Genomic DNA, 15,406 nt, shown 5'->3' with positions numbered 1-15,406 from the left:
CTGGGTTACTAGGTCATTTCAGGAGCCAAGACAGAGTCAATATACTACTGTCGGCCTGGAGTTACATGCAGGTCAAACTAGGTAAGGATGACAGATATTCTTTCTGTAAATTACAATAATGAACCAGAGGCTTTTATGACAAATAAGCAATTTTACCAGTTGTTAAATATTCTGGAGTTTATTTGTATTCAGATTTCACCACCTGCCATGTTGAGGACAGGGCATGACTCCCAACATTAGTCTGTTGACCTGGATTATTATCGTACATTACTTTACCACTAAACCACTGCCTACCTTCACCGTAATGCATTTGGTGTGGACTGCATTTTGCTTTTAGAATGGCAGGAAGGAAGCAGGTACTTTGTTTGTTTGAATGGTGCTCTTTACTCATTGTGTAATAGTAGCTTCTTTCTACCCACATGGCTTTTTAAAATGCAGTCCTCTGACCCCTCCTGGGTTGGAAAACCTCTTCTACATGACTTCGATTTACCTCGATCTGGATTCCTGTTGGGTCTCCTCATTGAGCCTGTCTGCAGTCCTAGCAGCTGCTGGCCTGTTTGATTGGCTAACAGCTTCCGAAGGTGGAGCACCATGCCTTTGGGGTTAAGTCCTACTTCGCGCGATCTTAGTCCATCTACAGTGGCTTCCAGCTGTGAAGCAGATTTGTCCTGTATCTCTAAGTGTTAATTATTGTGCCTGGCAATTTTTTTCCAAAAATATGCTTTAGTAACATTTATAAAAGTACATCACAACTATTCAAAATTGAATTTCAAACTAAATTGCTTCATTCTAATACTGTGTATTAATGCATCTATAATTACAATTAATATTTACAAGATCTATTACATTGTAATGTACAGCCTTGGTTTTATCTAGGTTCGAACCTTCTGCATACTGAAGCTGAAAGGCCTTAAGGGTGGCCTTTTCCCAGTTGAACCTTTGTGGCACTTGCCCCAAACTTTAGTGCATCTTTCAGCTTAGAGTCCTTGATCATGAAATATCCCAGTATGCACGACTTGTTTGTGGACAGCTCTTTGTACTAGAACACCAGTATATTTGTTTATTATGGTTGGCAACTGAATAGCTAGTTGTAACTTGTTGCTTTGAGAAAGTACATATGGCAATCTGCTAGTATACTTTGTGTCGACAGTTAGATGAATCTGTTTGATTTGCTGAAAGAAATAGAGATGGGAATTTAGTGAGCTGGGGAAGGACATGCTTAGTGATAGAATTTAAGATGAGCTAATTAGAGGATACTTATATGATTGGGATCTGAACTGTATTAAATAAGCTGGTATACACAAATAATTCTGAAGTAAACAGGAGTTGGGAAATGGTAAACATAAACATTAAAATCCATAACTACATTGATACCCATTACTTAACACTCCAATGCCATGTGGAAACTTTAAAGACTTTTTTTTGTTGTCTCCTGAATAAATACTTCAGGAATTACTGTACGGTTTCTCAGACTTGGGTAGGAAAAAGACAGCGCAGTAATCTAAGAGCACTGAACTCTCAGCATTCAGTGTTTTTAAAAAAACTGTCAAGGGAGCTTTAGGGGAGGACAAATACAGCACATCTATAACACCAAAACAAATAACTAACAAGGTGGGCAGTGTAGTGATTGGAACAAGGTCAGCCAGGTGGATCTCTTTAGAACACAAGTTCCCTGATTGGGGCATAATGATATCAGGACTGCCAATGTTGGATACAAGACTAATTGAGAGATGCAGTTTACTTTAGGGGTACGAAGTTTGCTGCCAAAACCATGGGATTAGCCCTGCATACGTTGCAGGTCCTTGATGTACAAAGCTCAGGTAGAAGAGGTGGACCTGAACAAGCATGTGGTCCACATGAAAGCTGGAATTTCTCAAATGGGGTGGGTGCAAAACATACCTGGCCTTTCAGAACATCTGGTAGGGCTGTCAGAACTCATGGCTTCTCCCCTCTCGCCTAGTGTTGAAGAACCCTGTGAGGACAGGATGGATATAGCAGATGCCACTGCTTCAATGTTGCTACCACCTGAAGAAGGTGCATTTCTTCTGAGAAGCTCTGGTCACAAGCAAACTAGGGTTCAATACATGCTGCCAGTATCTGAAGTGGAGTTGGAGGAACCAGACCTGGAGAAGCTACAGGAATATTAATGGGCTTATATCCCAGGACTTAGACGGAGAGGGAATATAGTGATTGGAATGAGGTCAGCCAGATAGAGCTCTGTAGAATAAGAACTCCTTGATTGGACCAGATTGACAGCTGTAATCGGGGAGGCCTGGCTAATAGGTATAAACAAGAGTGTCAGAAGATCTGTTCACTCTAGGAGCTGGCTCTGTGCTAGCTGGGTCTTGTACTATGCATGTATAAATAAAGGGTAACAGGATACTGGTGTTTGTGGAGTTATTTCACACAGTAAAACCTAGAAATTCACTGAATTGTAGGCAATTTCATAGCTGAACAATTCTGCAACTGTGAATTGGAACCACAAGAGGTATGTTTCCCATAACTCGAGTTTCCTGTCCACCAAAGTCACTATTGATGAAGAGATTCAGTATTACCTCCCATTGTGCTAGCACAGCCTTCGGCCGCCTGTGTAAAAGGGTTTTTGAGAACAACAACATCAGATCTGACACCAAGCTCCTGGTTTGCAAAGCTTTGGTGGTTCCTGGTCTCTCTACGGCTCTGAAATATGCAGTGGCTACAGTGGACTTCTCAAGGTGCTGGCACAGCACCACCAATGCGCCTATGCAAGATCCTGAGAATCTGCTTGGAAGAAAGCGCCAGCACAAGTGTCCCTGACGAGGCCAACATCCCCAGCATTGATGTACTGAGGCTATGATAGACTGGGCACGTTATCCACATGACCAACATGAGACTCCCCAAGCAGGTGCTCCGCTTCCAGCTCTGAAACGACAGGTGGACAGAGGAAGCGCTTCAGTAATACCCTCGAGGCCTCACTGACTAAGTGCGGCATTCTCACAGGCACCTGGGAATCACTAGCCCAAGACTATCCAAAGTGGCGGAGGAGCACCTGGCAAGGTGTCAAGCATTTTGAGACTTGCCATCGGGGGAAGCAGAGGCCAAGTGAAAACAGCATAAGGAGAGCACTGCCACACCAATGCCTCACTCACTTCTTCATCCCAAGTGTAACAGATCCTGTGGAAGCTGCATCAGTCTGTATAGCCACATATGGACATGCCCTGAGTGGAAGACAGTCATCCTCATCTGTGACCAATGATTATGTTATCCCTTGTGGCAGGTAAAAGAGAATGCAGTGAGGCTGCAAAATATTTTTTAGGAAGAAAGGGGAATAGCCAGTAGTCATGGTCTGCATAGGAAGCAATAATGCAGGAAAGAGAAGGGTTATGGACCTGCAAACAGTGTCTCAGGAGGAAATTAAGGAACAGGGTCTTCAATGTAGTAATGCCTGGAAAACCTCCAGTAGCGCACATTGAGTATAGAAATAACAGGATATAATAGCTTTGTGAGAAATGGTGCAGGAGGATGGGGCTTTGGAATCTATTCATGGTAGAGATTTCCAGAAAGAACCATTGTTTTCAATGAAACATTAACTGTTGTTACAGCGAAGATTTAACTTATTTTAGCAAGGGATGGTCCACCAAGAGGAAAGTAGAGTGGAGATAATTTAGAGGGGAAGTAAAGTTAAAATTGCTTTAAGAAATAAGAGATCCAACGGGAATACAAGGTGGTGTAAGATGTAATAATAGTAATAGTCATACAGCACGGAAACAGACCCTTCAGTCCAACTTGTCCATGCGCAACAAGTTTCTCTAACTAAACTAGTCCCATTTGCCTACATTTTGCCCATATCCCTCAAAACTTTTTCTATTCATACACCTGTCCAAATGTCTTTTAAACACTGTAACTGTACCTGCATCTACCACTTTCTCTGGCAGTAAGGATCATACAGGACAGCCTCAAAAAGTGAATCCAACAGAGGAACAGAAATTAACACAGAAAATAAAGAAGAGTCATTCTGGACTTGAACCATCACTCTATTCCCCACCCATCCGGAAAGATGCTACCAGACCTGCTGAGTTTTCCAGCATTTTGTGTTGACCGATATTCGGCAACTACAGTATTATTAGAAAATAAATTGATTATATACAGAGACATAGCAACTAGATTGAAAATAATCAAGTTTGAACATACAAAGGAAATAACTATTAAAATTAAACAACATCTAATTTGCGAGTAGGTTCTGACAGATCTGATGTTTATTGCTGCGAGTGTATATAAGCAAATGCAAGTAATGTGTTAATTAAGGTTGGTGATCTGCAAGCGTGACAAGACCATGATGTATTAGAAATACCTTGGCTCACGGTGAAGAGTTTAGTACTTTGCAGACCTGTTTCAGGCAAAACAATCACACTAACAGATCATATTGAAAAATGTGATATTTTTGCATCTCACTGTTGTGTAGGGCATGATTCAGATGAATTCTACAAACTATTTTTTAAAACTCATCTTTGATGAATGCTCACTAAATTGTGGGACTGTCTTGCTTTAGCAATATCAAAACACTTAGAAATGCACAACCTTGTGTCTAACACACTTAAGACTTAATAGACACGTGACTGGGTGTTAACTATATTTTTGATATCCAGGATTTCATAATGCTAAAGTGAGACACCGACCCATGAACAATTCATGCGGTTCAATAAACAGTACCTCAAAAAGCCCTTGATTGTTGTACTGCTAGCCAAAAGCTTAGTTTTTCAAATTGAGATTTCTATTTGCATTCTTCTGACTGAGAATTTATTTGGAAGAGAGGAAAAATATAAATGGAGTCAAATGTCTTTCATTTATTATACATTTAAAAATGTCATTATATGTATTGAGCTATCTTGCAGAACTTAATTTTGCATTTAGTGCAAAGTGGACATTAAGGATCGTAGAATACTTAGTGTGGAAGCAGGCCATTCTGTCCATACAATCCACACCACCCCTCCAAGACCACCCCACCCTCTCTGCCCCATCCCTGTGTCTCTGTAACCCTGCTAGCCTGGATACAGTGGGCAACTTAGCACAACCAATCCACCTAACTTGCACATCTTTGATCTATGGGAGGAAACCAGAACAGCCAGAAGAAACCCATGCAGACACAGGGAGAATGTGTAAACTTCACACAGTCACCAGAGGCTGGAATTGAACATCGGACCCCGGCAATGTGAGGCAGCAGTGCTAACTTTGGCTAGCCGTGTTGAGTTTTGATTTAATATTGATTTTCAATATTCTTTACATATTACGGGAGGTTTAACAGCATCCTTATCTTTTATTTCAGTATTTGGCGTTTACTTGTGGATTAGTTCGAGGTGCGTTATCGAACTTGGGAATTAAAAGTATTGTGACAGTGGAAGTTACTGCAATGCCTGCATGTAAGTTGTGTGGTGTCTTAAAAATAATTATTGTATATGAGGGTTTTTAGTTTGTGTTACAACTGCTTGAGCTAAGAGGTTGTTCCACAGTTGTCAATACATCTTGATTAGCTGATCATCTTCCATGCATTTTGCTACTGTTTGGTTACCAAGAATGGAAATTCTGATAAACAGAATTATGGCAAAATATAGTGAGAGAATTGGTTATCATCTTAGAATATTTGGCCAAAAGTCTGCTTTTACCTTTGCAACTAAGCTGCCTTGTAATGTTTTTCCCTTGATTGCTTATGAATAATATAATAAGAAAACTGTAGTTTAACTGAAAGGATGTGTTCTAATTCAGGTACAAGTATGGTTATTGGTATACCGTGATAAAGCAAAACTAATTAAAGGAAATAATTGCAAGAGCTTTTGTATCCCAAATGAAATAGTTATCTAATTTTTTTTGCAGGTAAATTCCAAGTAATGATACAAAAGATGTAGAAGAAATCTTCTCAAGCACTCAAGTATTAGCTTTAAAAATCTAGATGATTTAAAACATTGAAAGTATTATGTAATTTTTTGTGAAATGACATTATAATGAATTTGTTTACATAAATGATTGTCCAGCTCTGTCTAAGTTTTGTAACTTTTAAATGGGAGTTTAGTGATCACCATATTACCACTGCATTGATCATACAGCAGAATAAAATTCAGTTCAGACTAGGTTAATAAATTGGACTCCTGATGCATATTCCAATTTGTTTTTAGAGATGTAACTAGGTTGATCTATTTGTTTTACTTAGCAATTCATTTTAAAAAAAAGCTTAGTTAGTTTTACTTCATCCAATTAAAGTAAAAATAATCTGCTAGTGCAGAATTTTAGAATTGGAATAAATTTTTAAAAATATACAACCATTTGCAGGATTTCAGGGCAGAACAGTTTTAGGTGAAGATCCTTGGTCAGTTTAGGTAAACTTTGAATCAGCCTGTTCAGATATGTTATGATGCACCTCTGGAGAAGATGGGACTTGAACCACCTGGCCCAACCTGAAGGTTGGAACACTACCAAGCCCCCCTCAATCCATATTTGGGGTTAAGTCCCATTCCAGGGATGTGCTTTGAGGCCGACACACTTGTGCAGTACTGATTGAAATGCTGTTATAGCAAAGATGCTGTCTTTCAAATGAGAAGGTAACATAGGTGAGATAGGATTCCTCACTGATTTTTTTTTCAATTGCCTTTAAATAATGCTGCATCCATGTTTTCTCAGATAAAGCCCCTCTTAAAGAATTGGGCAAATATTTCTTCTGGAATGGGAAGATAAATAGGATATTTAAACCTGTTAGTATCGAAGTGCTAAGTTTTACTGCATACTCGGCCTGTTGTGCTGGAATAAAGAAGCTTAGGCTTACACATCCAGAATATGCAGATGTAATAATTTAAAACTGGTTTTGGAGTATTAAACAATATTTGTCAATATAAGTGTAAAAGTATGGTGAGAAACAAATTGAAGATCAGCTGTGTATGTTTAATAATTCTCCACTTATTTGCTTACTTATGGAACAAACTATAGTCCTCCCCATTACTCCCCCAAACACACACGCATGCACACTCAACTAGATAGAGTAACCATTGATGTCTTCCAGTGACAGTGGTTTTGGTATTTTTGTTTTTCTTCTTGGCTAAATTGAGCATGTTATTGTCAGTAATTGTCTGTTTATTTCTTCTGTCATGGATGAGGCCAGCATTTACTGGCCATCCCTAAACGCCTAGAGGGCTGTTAAGAGTCAGCCACATTGCTTTGGGTCTGGAGTTAGTCTAGGTAAGGATGTCAGTTTCCTTCCCTAAAGGGCATTGTCAGGTTTTTCCTGACAACTGACAATGTATTTATGCTCAACATTACATTCTTAATTCGAGATTTTTACTGAATTCAGATTCCAATAACTCCTGTGGTGGGATTCAGACTTGGGTCCTGGGACATTATCTGGGATTAACAGTCCAGTAATTAATACCCCTAGGCCGTCCTTCCTCTCTGCTTTCATTTACAAAGCAGTCAGGAACTAAACTGTTTATACAACTGAAGTATGTAAGGGAAAGGATTGAAATTGTTCAGAACAACTGGTTCTACGAACAGTTAACATAGAAAATAGGATTGTAGTAGATTACTCAGCCCTCTGAATGGCAGAGCTGACATCCATATGATCATGGCTGATCATCTAACTCAGTCCTGAGTTCCTGAATCCTTTAGCCCTAAGACCCAGATCTAACTCTTTCTTGAAAACATGCAATGATTTGGTCTCACCCAGTTTCTGTGGCAGAGAATCTCACTCTCGGGATGAAGAAATTTCTCTTATCTTAAATGGCCTACCAGGTATCCTTAAATGTGACACCTAGTTCTAGACTTTCCAGTCGTTGGGAATATCCTTCCTGTATTTACCCTGACTAATCCATTTAGAGTTTTATGGGTTTCAATGAAATTTCCCATCAATCTTCTAAATTCCATTGAATATAGACTTAACTGATCCATTCTAACTCCATCAGTTCGTCTTGCCATTCCTAGGAATCAATCTGGAAAACCTTTGTTTGCATTCTGTCCTTAGCCAGAACATCCACCCTCCGAAAAGGAGACCAGAATAGCGCTCAGTACTCCAGGTGTGGTCTCACCATGGCCATGTACAACTGCTGTACTCAAATCCTCTTGCTATTAAGTCCAACATATTTTCCTCCTTCACTGCCTGCTGTACCTATATATCATTGAATCCCTATAGTGCAAAAACAGGCCATTTGGCCCAACAAATTTACACCGCCCCTCCGAAGAGCATCCTCTCCAGACCCATTTCCATTACGCATGCCCATGTCTAACCCACCTAACCTAAACATCCCTGGACAACTTAGCCTAGCCAATCCACCTACCCTGCACAGTTTTGGACTCTGGGAAGAAACCGGAGCACCCAGAGGGAACCCATGCAGACACAGGGAGAATGTGCAAACTCCACACACAGTCATCCAAGACTGGAATTGAACCCGGGCCCCTGGTGCTGTGAGGCAGCAGTGCTAACCACTCAGCCACCCTAAAAGGAGGACCCCTACACCTTGGGGTGGTTGTCCTCGTGATTGGTGCACAAGGACAGACAGGTCTAGTTTCACCTCCCATTTTCCCAATCTATTGCCATTCAGATAATCTGCCTCTTCTTTCTCTGTCAAAATGGATAACTTCATCTTTGTCTACATTACACTACATCTGCCATACATTTGCCTACTTGTCTAACTTATCCAAATCACACAAATATCCTTGTATTCTCCTCACGGTGCACCCTCCCACTTACCTTTGTACTGTTTGCGGTAGACATTATACCTAAATCATGAAAATATGTTTTAAATAGCTAGGATCTGAGTGCTGATCCCTGCAATACCCCACCAGTTACTGCCGTTTCTGAAAAAGATAATTTATTCCTACTCTTTATTTCTGTCTGACAGTCAGTTCTGTCTCCATATCGGTGTACTGTCCAATCCCATGTGCTGTTTTCTCTCCACTTTTTTTTAAATAGTGTGGTTACGTTAGCTGCCATCCAATCCAAACTGTTCCAGACTCTCTAGAATCTTGAAAAATGACCACCGATGCAGTCACTTTGTTTCTGTGAGATTTATCAGCCTTTAATCCCACCAATTTCTCCGACACTATTTCTCTACAAATACTGTCATCCTTCAGTTTCTCCCTCTCACTAGATCCTGTGTTCCCACTGCTTTTGGGATGTTATTGGAGTCGTCTTTTTGTGAAGACAGAACCAAAATATGCATCTAATTGGCTTACCATGTTTCCTCCCCATTATGACTTGCGTCAGAAATGGGGGATGTTAAGCTCTGTCAACAATTAGATAGGCCAGAAAAAAAGTGCAATCTATTTTTATTGTTCCTTATTTGGGCCAGCATTACGAATATAAATTTGCTATATAGAATTAATTAAAATGTAGTCCATATTTATTTTATGTTTGAGTGAGCATGTTTACTTTCTGTAACTTGTATACATTAGACTAACTTTTGAATTTGATAAATTCAATAACTTTTCAGCTTTATTGTAATATTTTGACTAGATTGAAGACATTAATAAAGGATGAAAAATACCTTGCTGTTTTTCCAACATACAAATACTAAGCCACCGTGTCTTATCTTATTCCAGTTCAAGTATAAACGAGTGTTTCATCTCGAACTTACAAATAATGTTTTGTTAGTATGAAAGAGTGTTTGAAGGGAGAGAAACTGAGTTCTGTTCAAGATAAATTTAGATCGTGGTTGTGTGTTCTAGCCAAATAAATATAAATTTCATCTTGGACATTGAAATTTTACTGGTGACATTTACTGGAAAAGCAGTCAGGTAGCATCCATGGAGAGTAGTTTTTTAAGAATGTATTTATTTCACATGGGAGAATGTTCCCAAAAGGCTGAGAAATGTAAACAGCCAAGAATGGACAGTAAGTCATGAGATATTAAAATGGGTGACTATAACCTTAATTACAAAAATAGAAATTGCTGGCAAAGTTCAGGAGGTCTGGCAGTATCTGTGGACAGAAATCAGTGTTATCATTTCAGGTTGTGACCCTTCCTCATAACCTTAGTTAAAACAGTTACATTAGCCCCTGGTTGAGCAACCCCTCTTTTAAAAATTTTGATCACTTTCAAAAAACTTCTGACCATACCCCTAATCTCTCCTCCATCTCATCCCCTATTTTAATTACTAATTGCACAACTGACAGCTATTCCTTCAGTTGATAAAATCCTACAACTTTGGTTTCTGACATTCCTTAAAACCTATTCTTTCAAACTTGCTGGCCCCTTGCAGTTTGCACCAATTTTCTTTTACATAGGCTTTTTTTTCCGGTTTTCGGGCTTTAACACTCACATGAAGTACTTTTGGTGTATTTATGTTAATGTGCTATTTAAATGTAAGGTATTAAAAAGTGAAATTTGGGAATCTTAAACTGATGAAAGTGCAACTGCCAGATTTGTAGTGAATGAAATAAAAGGTGTGCAGAGTCCAGAGTTGGAGGAACACTTCTTGAAGATTGCAAGGCAGAAAAGAAATTACAAATAAGGGGCAGATAGAGACCATAGAAGTGCTTAATTCTCTTCCTTTCCAAAGTACCAGTGAAGATCAGTGAGTGCAGAACTGATGGGTGAGCTGGTCCGATACAGGGAGCAGAATTTTGGTTGCACTTTAGGAGAATGGACAGCATTGGACAAGTCAGGTCTTGTTAGATATTTTCATCAGAAAGACCAAACATTAGAGATGAACATTTAAAAAAAATTGGAGAAAACAGTAGGAAAAGAAACAATTGTTTCCCATTTTAAATTTATTTTTGTTTTATTATAAATTCTCGTCCATATTTGTAATCCAGCCTTGTCACAATGGGCTGTATTCTCCTGCTTGTGGTCACTGCAACATCCTTTGATCAAAGGATACAGTTAGTGAAATTTACATAGGTAGATTAGTTTCTGATGTAAGTGTGGATGTTGGGAATTTGAGCAAAACAAATTGACACCCTATGCAGGCTTTTTAATTAGCTCTACAGTCTAACATAGTATCATGCCATAATGCAAATACATGAATGAGGACTACTGTAGAATTTGGAAAAAAAAAGACTGGTCCATTGCATGTATTATTTTTCATCCTCTAGGCACAATTTTATGTAGAATTTCAGGTAGTTGGCCAAAACTCCATTCTTATCTAGAATTACAGAATCCCTTGTGGGGAAGCAGGCCATTCAGCCCACTGAGTCCACACTAACCCTCAGAAAAAGATCCATTCCCCTATCCTACCCCTGTAACCCTGCTAACCAGCCTAGCCTGCACACCCCGAGATGCGATGGGAAATTTAGCATGCCTCTTCCACTTAATCTGGACATCTGTGGGAGGAAACCAGAGTACCCAGAGGAAACCCATGTAGATGGGGAGAATGTTGGTGACGAATTTGCACAGTCACCCGAGGCTGGAATTGAACCCAACTCCCCAGTGCTGATTTAGATTAGCCTCCACTCATTTCATAACTGACATCCCACAAGCAATGGTATTCTGACCAACTATCAGGATTAATCTTTCAGAACCAGTTAGCTAGAATCCACATAAGCAGTAAGCTTAAGATATTTCTTACCATTCTTGTCTCTTACATGGTTAAAGAGTTTTGTTTAAACTTTGGAATTTTGTGGCTTCATTGTTTCAGTAAATAACTTGGTATACAGGGGTTTTTGTTTTGCAAAATGTAGTTTGATAACTAAATTAAATCAAATCAATAACAAACTATTCCAAAACTAGTCAGACTATTTATTCAAAACAAAGTTATTTGGCAATATTTTTTCATCTGTGCACTTTAACTTCAGTTTTAAATATGTCACTGCAGTTTGTTTAATATCCTCAAATTTCAGACTGTTTGTCCATCAAAATAGAAAAATCCACATTTTAAAAAGGATAATGAAATAAGCAAGTTGAAAATTATAGCAGAATTCTTATTCCAGACTGCCGTCATGTTAATCATTATCTGCAAGATCACTCTGTTCAAAATACCTGAAAAAGCAAACAAATTTAAGTAGATGTTTACAGTGAAATACATTCATTCACCCAGCTACTTTCTACAGAGAGAAAATTCCCTTTCTTTATAACAGTGTGTCCAGAATTAAGATGGTTGTTGTTGTTCTCCATAAAGTTATCTAGAAAGATCCGAAACTCATTTTAAATTTCTGCATTATATTCCTAAGGTCCTATCTGGTTCACTGCTTTGCAACTTTCAGTTTGGCAAAGAAAACTATAAGTTACCTCTGCTGGTTAGACTCTTCACTGTTCACAAGGACAAAGATAATTTTATACTTTCCCACACTGTTTGCAACCTGCTTGTCCAGTCACAAACTCGTCTATATTCCTTCAATTTCTTACAGCTTTTGTTATCTTTTTGTGTACTAGAATATTATGACATGTCATAATGATTTATAGCACCAATCTTCAGGGTATTCCACTAGCTAAACCACCTCATCCTGAAACTACCTGTTCCTTTCTACATTTTATTTTCTGTCTATTAATCAATCTTAAATCCATGCTGAGATGTTACCCCAAATTTGATAGTACCTCTTAGGTGGCAAATTGGCACTTTCTAATGTCTTCTGGAATGTACCCCACGGATCTCCCTTCATTTCCCCTTCTGGTTACACCCACAAAAGCTCCAACGGTGTTGTCACAGATGTTTTCTTTTTACAAAACCATATTAACCCTAGCATATTTTAATTTTCCACTACTCTATTACTATGTCCTCAACATTATATTCTACAATCTTCCCTATTAGAAATGCCATGCCACTTGGCCAATGACTCCCAGTTTCTTCTTTCCGTCTTCCTTGCATAAGACTTTCAAACTTGACGAGCTGTCAAATATGCAGATGTGAAGTCAACAGCAAATTAAGTACCTGGCAACTAAACAAATAAGTAAATTCACTGCTGATAAGTCTGCATCTTCTGGACTTTCCTAGAAGAAAAGAAAAAAAAAATTAATGAAAATCCTGATTTTTTTTTTTGGGGGGGTGGGAATTGAGGTAGACTGATAATGATATACTGGTGTATAAATATAAAATATACAAAATTCAACAGATCTTTGTAGTTTGGTCATTTCAACTTAATATGGTGATTGCACAAGCAACTACCTTTGTTGGCTGGACAAATAGTCACTTAAAAGGCAGGGTAAAACTATCCAGCTTCTTACTACCGCTTTTCCACACAAGTGCCTCTGTCCAATACAGGGTCATTTTGATAGTCAACAAACATCTGAGCCATCATTCTACAGCCACAACTCTCCCTTCCTTAAGTTTGAGAAAGTAGCATTCTTCTCGCATTTCTGATGAGCCGCAAGTAATTAAATACGCAGTATTTCTTTACTAGAAAATAAAAGACGGTACGGCAAGTAACTGAGCTGAGGCAATTTGACTTTGAAACCAATGGTAGAAAATTACAGATGGTGGGGAAGAAAGTCAGTGGTTAGCTTAAAAATTGAAGTCAATCCTGCAGCTATAGAGTTACAAGTGAGCCGAAATGCCGCAGCGTGACCATCTTAGATATGGCAATAAGAGGGACTACTCGTGGACAAAGGTACCTGTCATTGATAGTACCCCTTAACTACTGGCTGTTTTAAAACTACCCTCTGTTTTTACCTGGCTGCTTAAGCCAACTATTTTAAGGAGTGCGCAAATTACTTTGAGTTAAGAATTTAAAACTAAGTAGACCCTTAATTACTTATTTACATTTGGTGAGCCAGCTGCTGATTTCAACACCCAGCTACCATCTGTACAATGGCCGAGTTTGGGATGGGTATGAAGGTGGCATCCACCAATCTATTTTACGTGCCCCATATGAACGGGATACAAATCAGGGCAGGAGTAGGCTATTTAGCCCTTGAGTCTGCTCTGCCATTCACTGAGATCACAGCTGATTTTAATCCACATTCCTGATTACACAAAAACCATTCACTCTCTTGCTCAACATGATTCCATTCACTCTGCCTTAAAAATTTTAAAAGATTCTGCTTCCATCAAATTTTTGAGGACAGTTCTACAGAACCTTTAGCCTCAAAAATCTCACCTCATTTGTTTTAACAGGAAACCTTTTTTTTAAAAAACAGTGACTCCTAGTTCTAGCTTCACCTATAAGAGGAACCATCCTCTGCATACCTTTTCTGTGAAGGCTGCTCAGGATTTTTCAAGTCACTTTGTACTCTAATCTCATTGGATGCGAGCGATTCTTGATTAAGGCAACACACCCATTCCGGGTAATAGTTCAGCGCTTCTCTGAACTGTCTCCAATGCATTCAGACCCTTAAGGTGACCAACACCGTACATAGTACTCCAGAAGTGGTCTCATAATGCCCCGTGTAATGACCTTCACTATATTTGTCATTTAAGAGACTGCTGGACATGTATATGGTCACAGAAATTTGAGGGTGCATACATGAGGATCAATGGTCGGCACAACATTGTGGGCTGAAGGGCCTGTTCTGTGCTGTACTGTTCTATGTTCTATTTCTTTCATTTTTTTTGGAGCTGACAGTTGAGGTAAGAGTTGGTTGAACTTTGAACAGCTGCATCTTTTAAACGAGAAGAAATCAAATGGTGATGTTTGCTGTTGGTGAGGAGGCTAGAAGATAATGTAACTTCTTTACTGATCTAAAGAACACTATGGATGATGTGGCGCCGAATATTGCCATGCCTGGGACCGGCAGCTGGTTGGATGTTGAGTTGGTCATGGGAGATTGATGCTGAACAACCAACCACAGAACACTGATTTAAAAAAAATAGGAAAAAGAGCAAAGTGGTTCTGACTGGTTCAGAATGATTTGTTGAAAGCTTTGATATTGGCTGCTGTTTTTATTCTGTCTAGTCTTTTCTGTCCACTTAAAGAATTTTTGAACATTATGAGAAAAGAATCCAAGACTAGGAAATAAGTAAGTAATTCTGGAAGTCTACTAAAACTGTTTGCATTCAGGTGATTTAGAAATTAGAATTTACAGTTAAGTACAATTGAATAACTCATTAGCCAAGATTACAAAGGTTTGGCATCTATTGTTCAAAGCTATTAACTGAACTGGCAAGTTGCAATTCTTTTATTTTACTTTTCAATTTATCCCTCGCTGTGTCTGGTGGTCTGCGTGTGTGTGGAAGTTTTGATAAATCTGTTCATTTTTAAAAACATAGATATTAATTAGATTAGCGTGTTGTTTAGCTTTGTCCTTTTGCAGTTCGTGCATGAAAATACCTAATGTCTCTGCATCCTCTCATTATTTAAATATGCTTTTTATTCTTCCATTTGAAATGGACAATTTCACATTTTCCCATGTTACAGTCCATTTGTCATATTTTTGTCTATTCACTTTACATATTGATATCTTTTTGTAACCTCCATGTGTTCAATTCGCAACATACTTTCCTACCTATCTTTTTGTTATCAGCAAAGTTGGCAACAGTATTTTTCTTCTTTCATCAAAATCTTACATAATTTGCAAAC

General features: G+C 38.7%; 2 protein-coding genes across 6 annotated transcripts in view; one reads left to right on the top strand and one right to left on the bottom strand.

Moving 5' to 3' along the window:
• LOC125455925 (trafficking protein particle complex subunit 6B) overlaps window positions 1–11,621 on the top strand; it is a 39,356-nt gene extending 27,735 nt beyond the window's left edge. The window contains exons 5-6 of the mRNA XM_048538494.2: window positions 5,303–5,396; window positions 5,848–11,621. Of these exons, the coding sequence (XP_048394451.1) occupies window positions 5,303–5,396; window positions 5,848–5,879 (126 nt within the window). The 3' untranslated portion in view covers window positions 5,880–11,621. The remainder of the gene's footprint in view (window positions 1–5,302; window positions 5,397–5,847) is intronic.
• A 51-nt stretch (window positions 11,622–11,672) lies between these two features.
• Window positions 11,673–15,406, bottom strand: part of gemin2 (gem (nuclear organelle) associated protein 2) — a 28,613-nt gene continuing 24,879 nt past the window's right edge. For all 5 annotated transcript variants that reach the window (XM_048538491.1, XM_048538490.2, XM_059649183.1 and 2 more), the window contains 2 exons: window positions 12,823–12,881; window positions 11,673–11,933 (listed from right to left, as the gene is read on the bottom strand). In XM_048538491.1, coding sequence (XP_048394448.1) covers window positions 11,897–11,933; window positions 12,823–12,881 — 96 coding nt within the window. In that variant the 3' untranslated portion in view covers window positions 11,673–11,896. The remainder of the gene's footprint in view (window positions 11,934–12,822; window positions 12,882–15,406) is intronic.

The sequence above is a fragment of the Stegostoma tigrinum genome, chromosome 10 (assembly GCF_030684315.1).
Source record: "Stegostoma tigrinum isolate sSteTig4 chromosome 10, sSteTig4.hap1, whole genome shotgun sequence".
NCBI lineage: Eukaryota > Metazoa > Chordata > Chondrichthyes > Orectolobiformes > Stegostomatidae > Stegostoma > Stegostoma tigrinum.
This window is presented reverse-complemented; position numbering and strand designations above follow the sequence as displayed.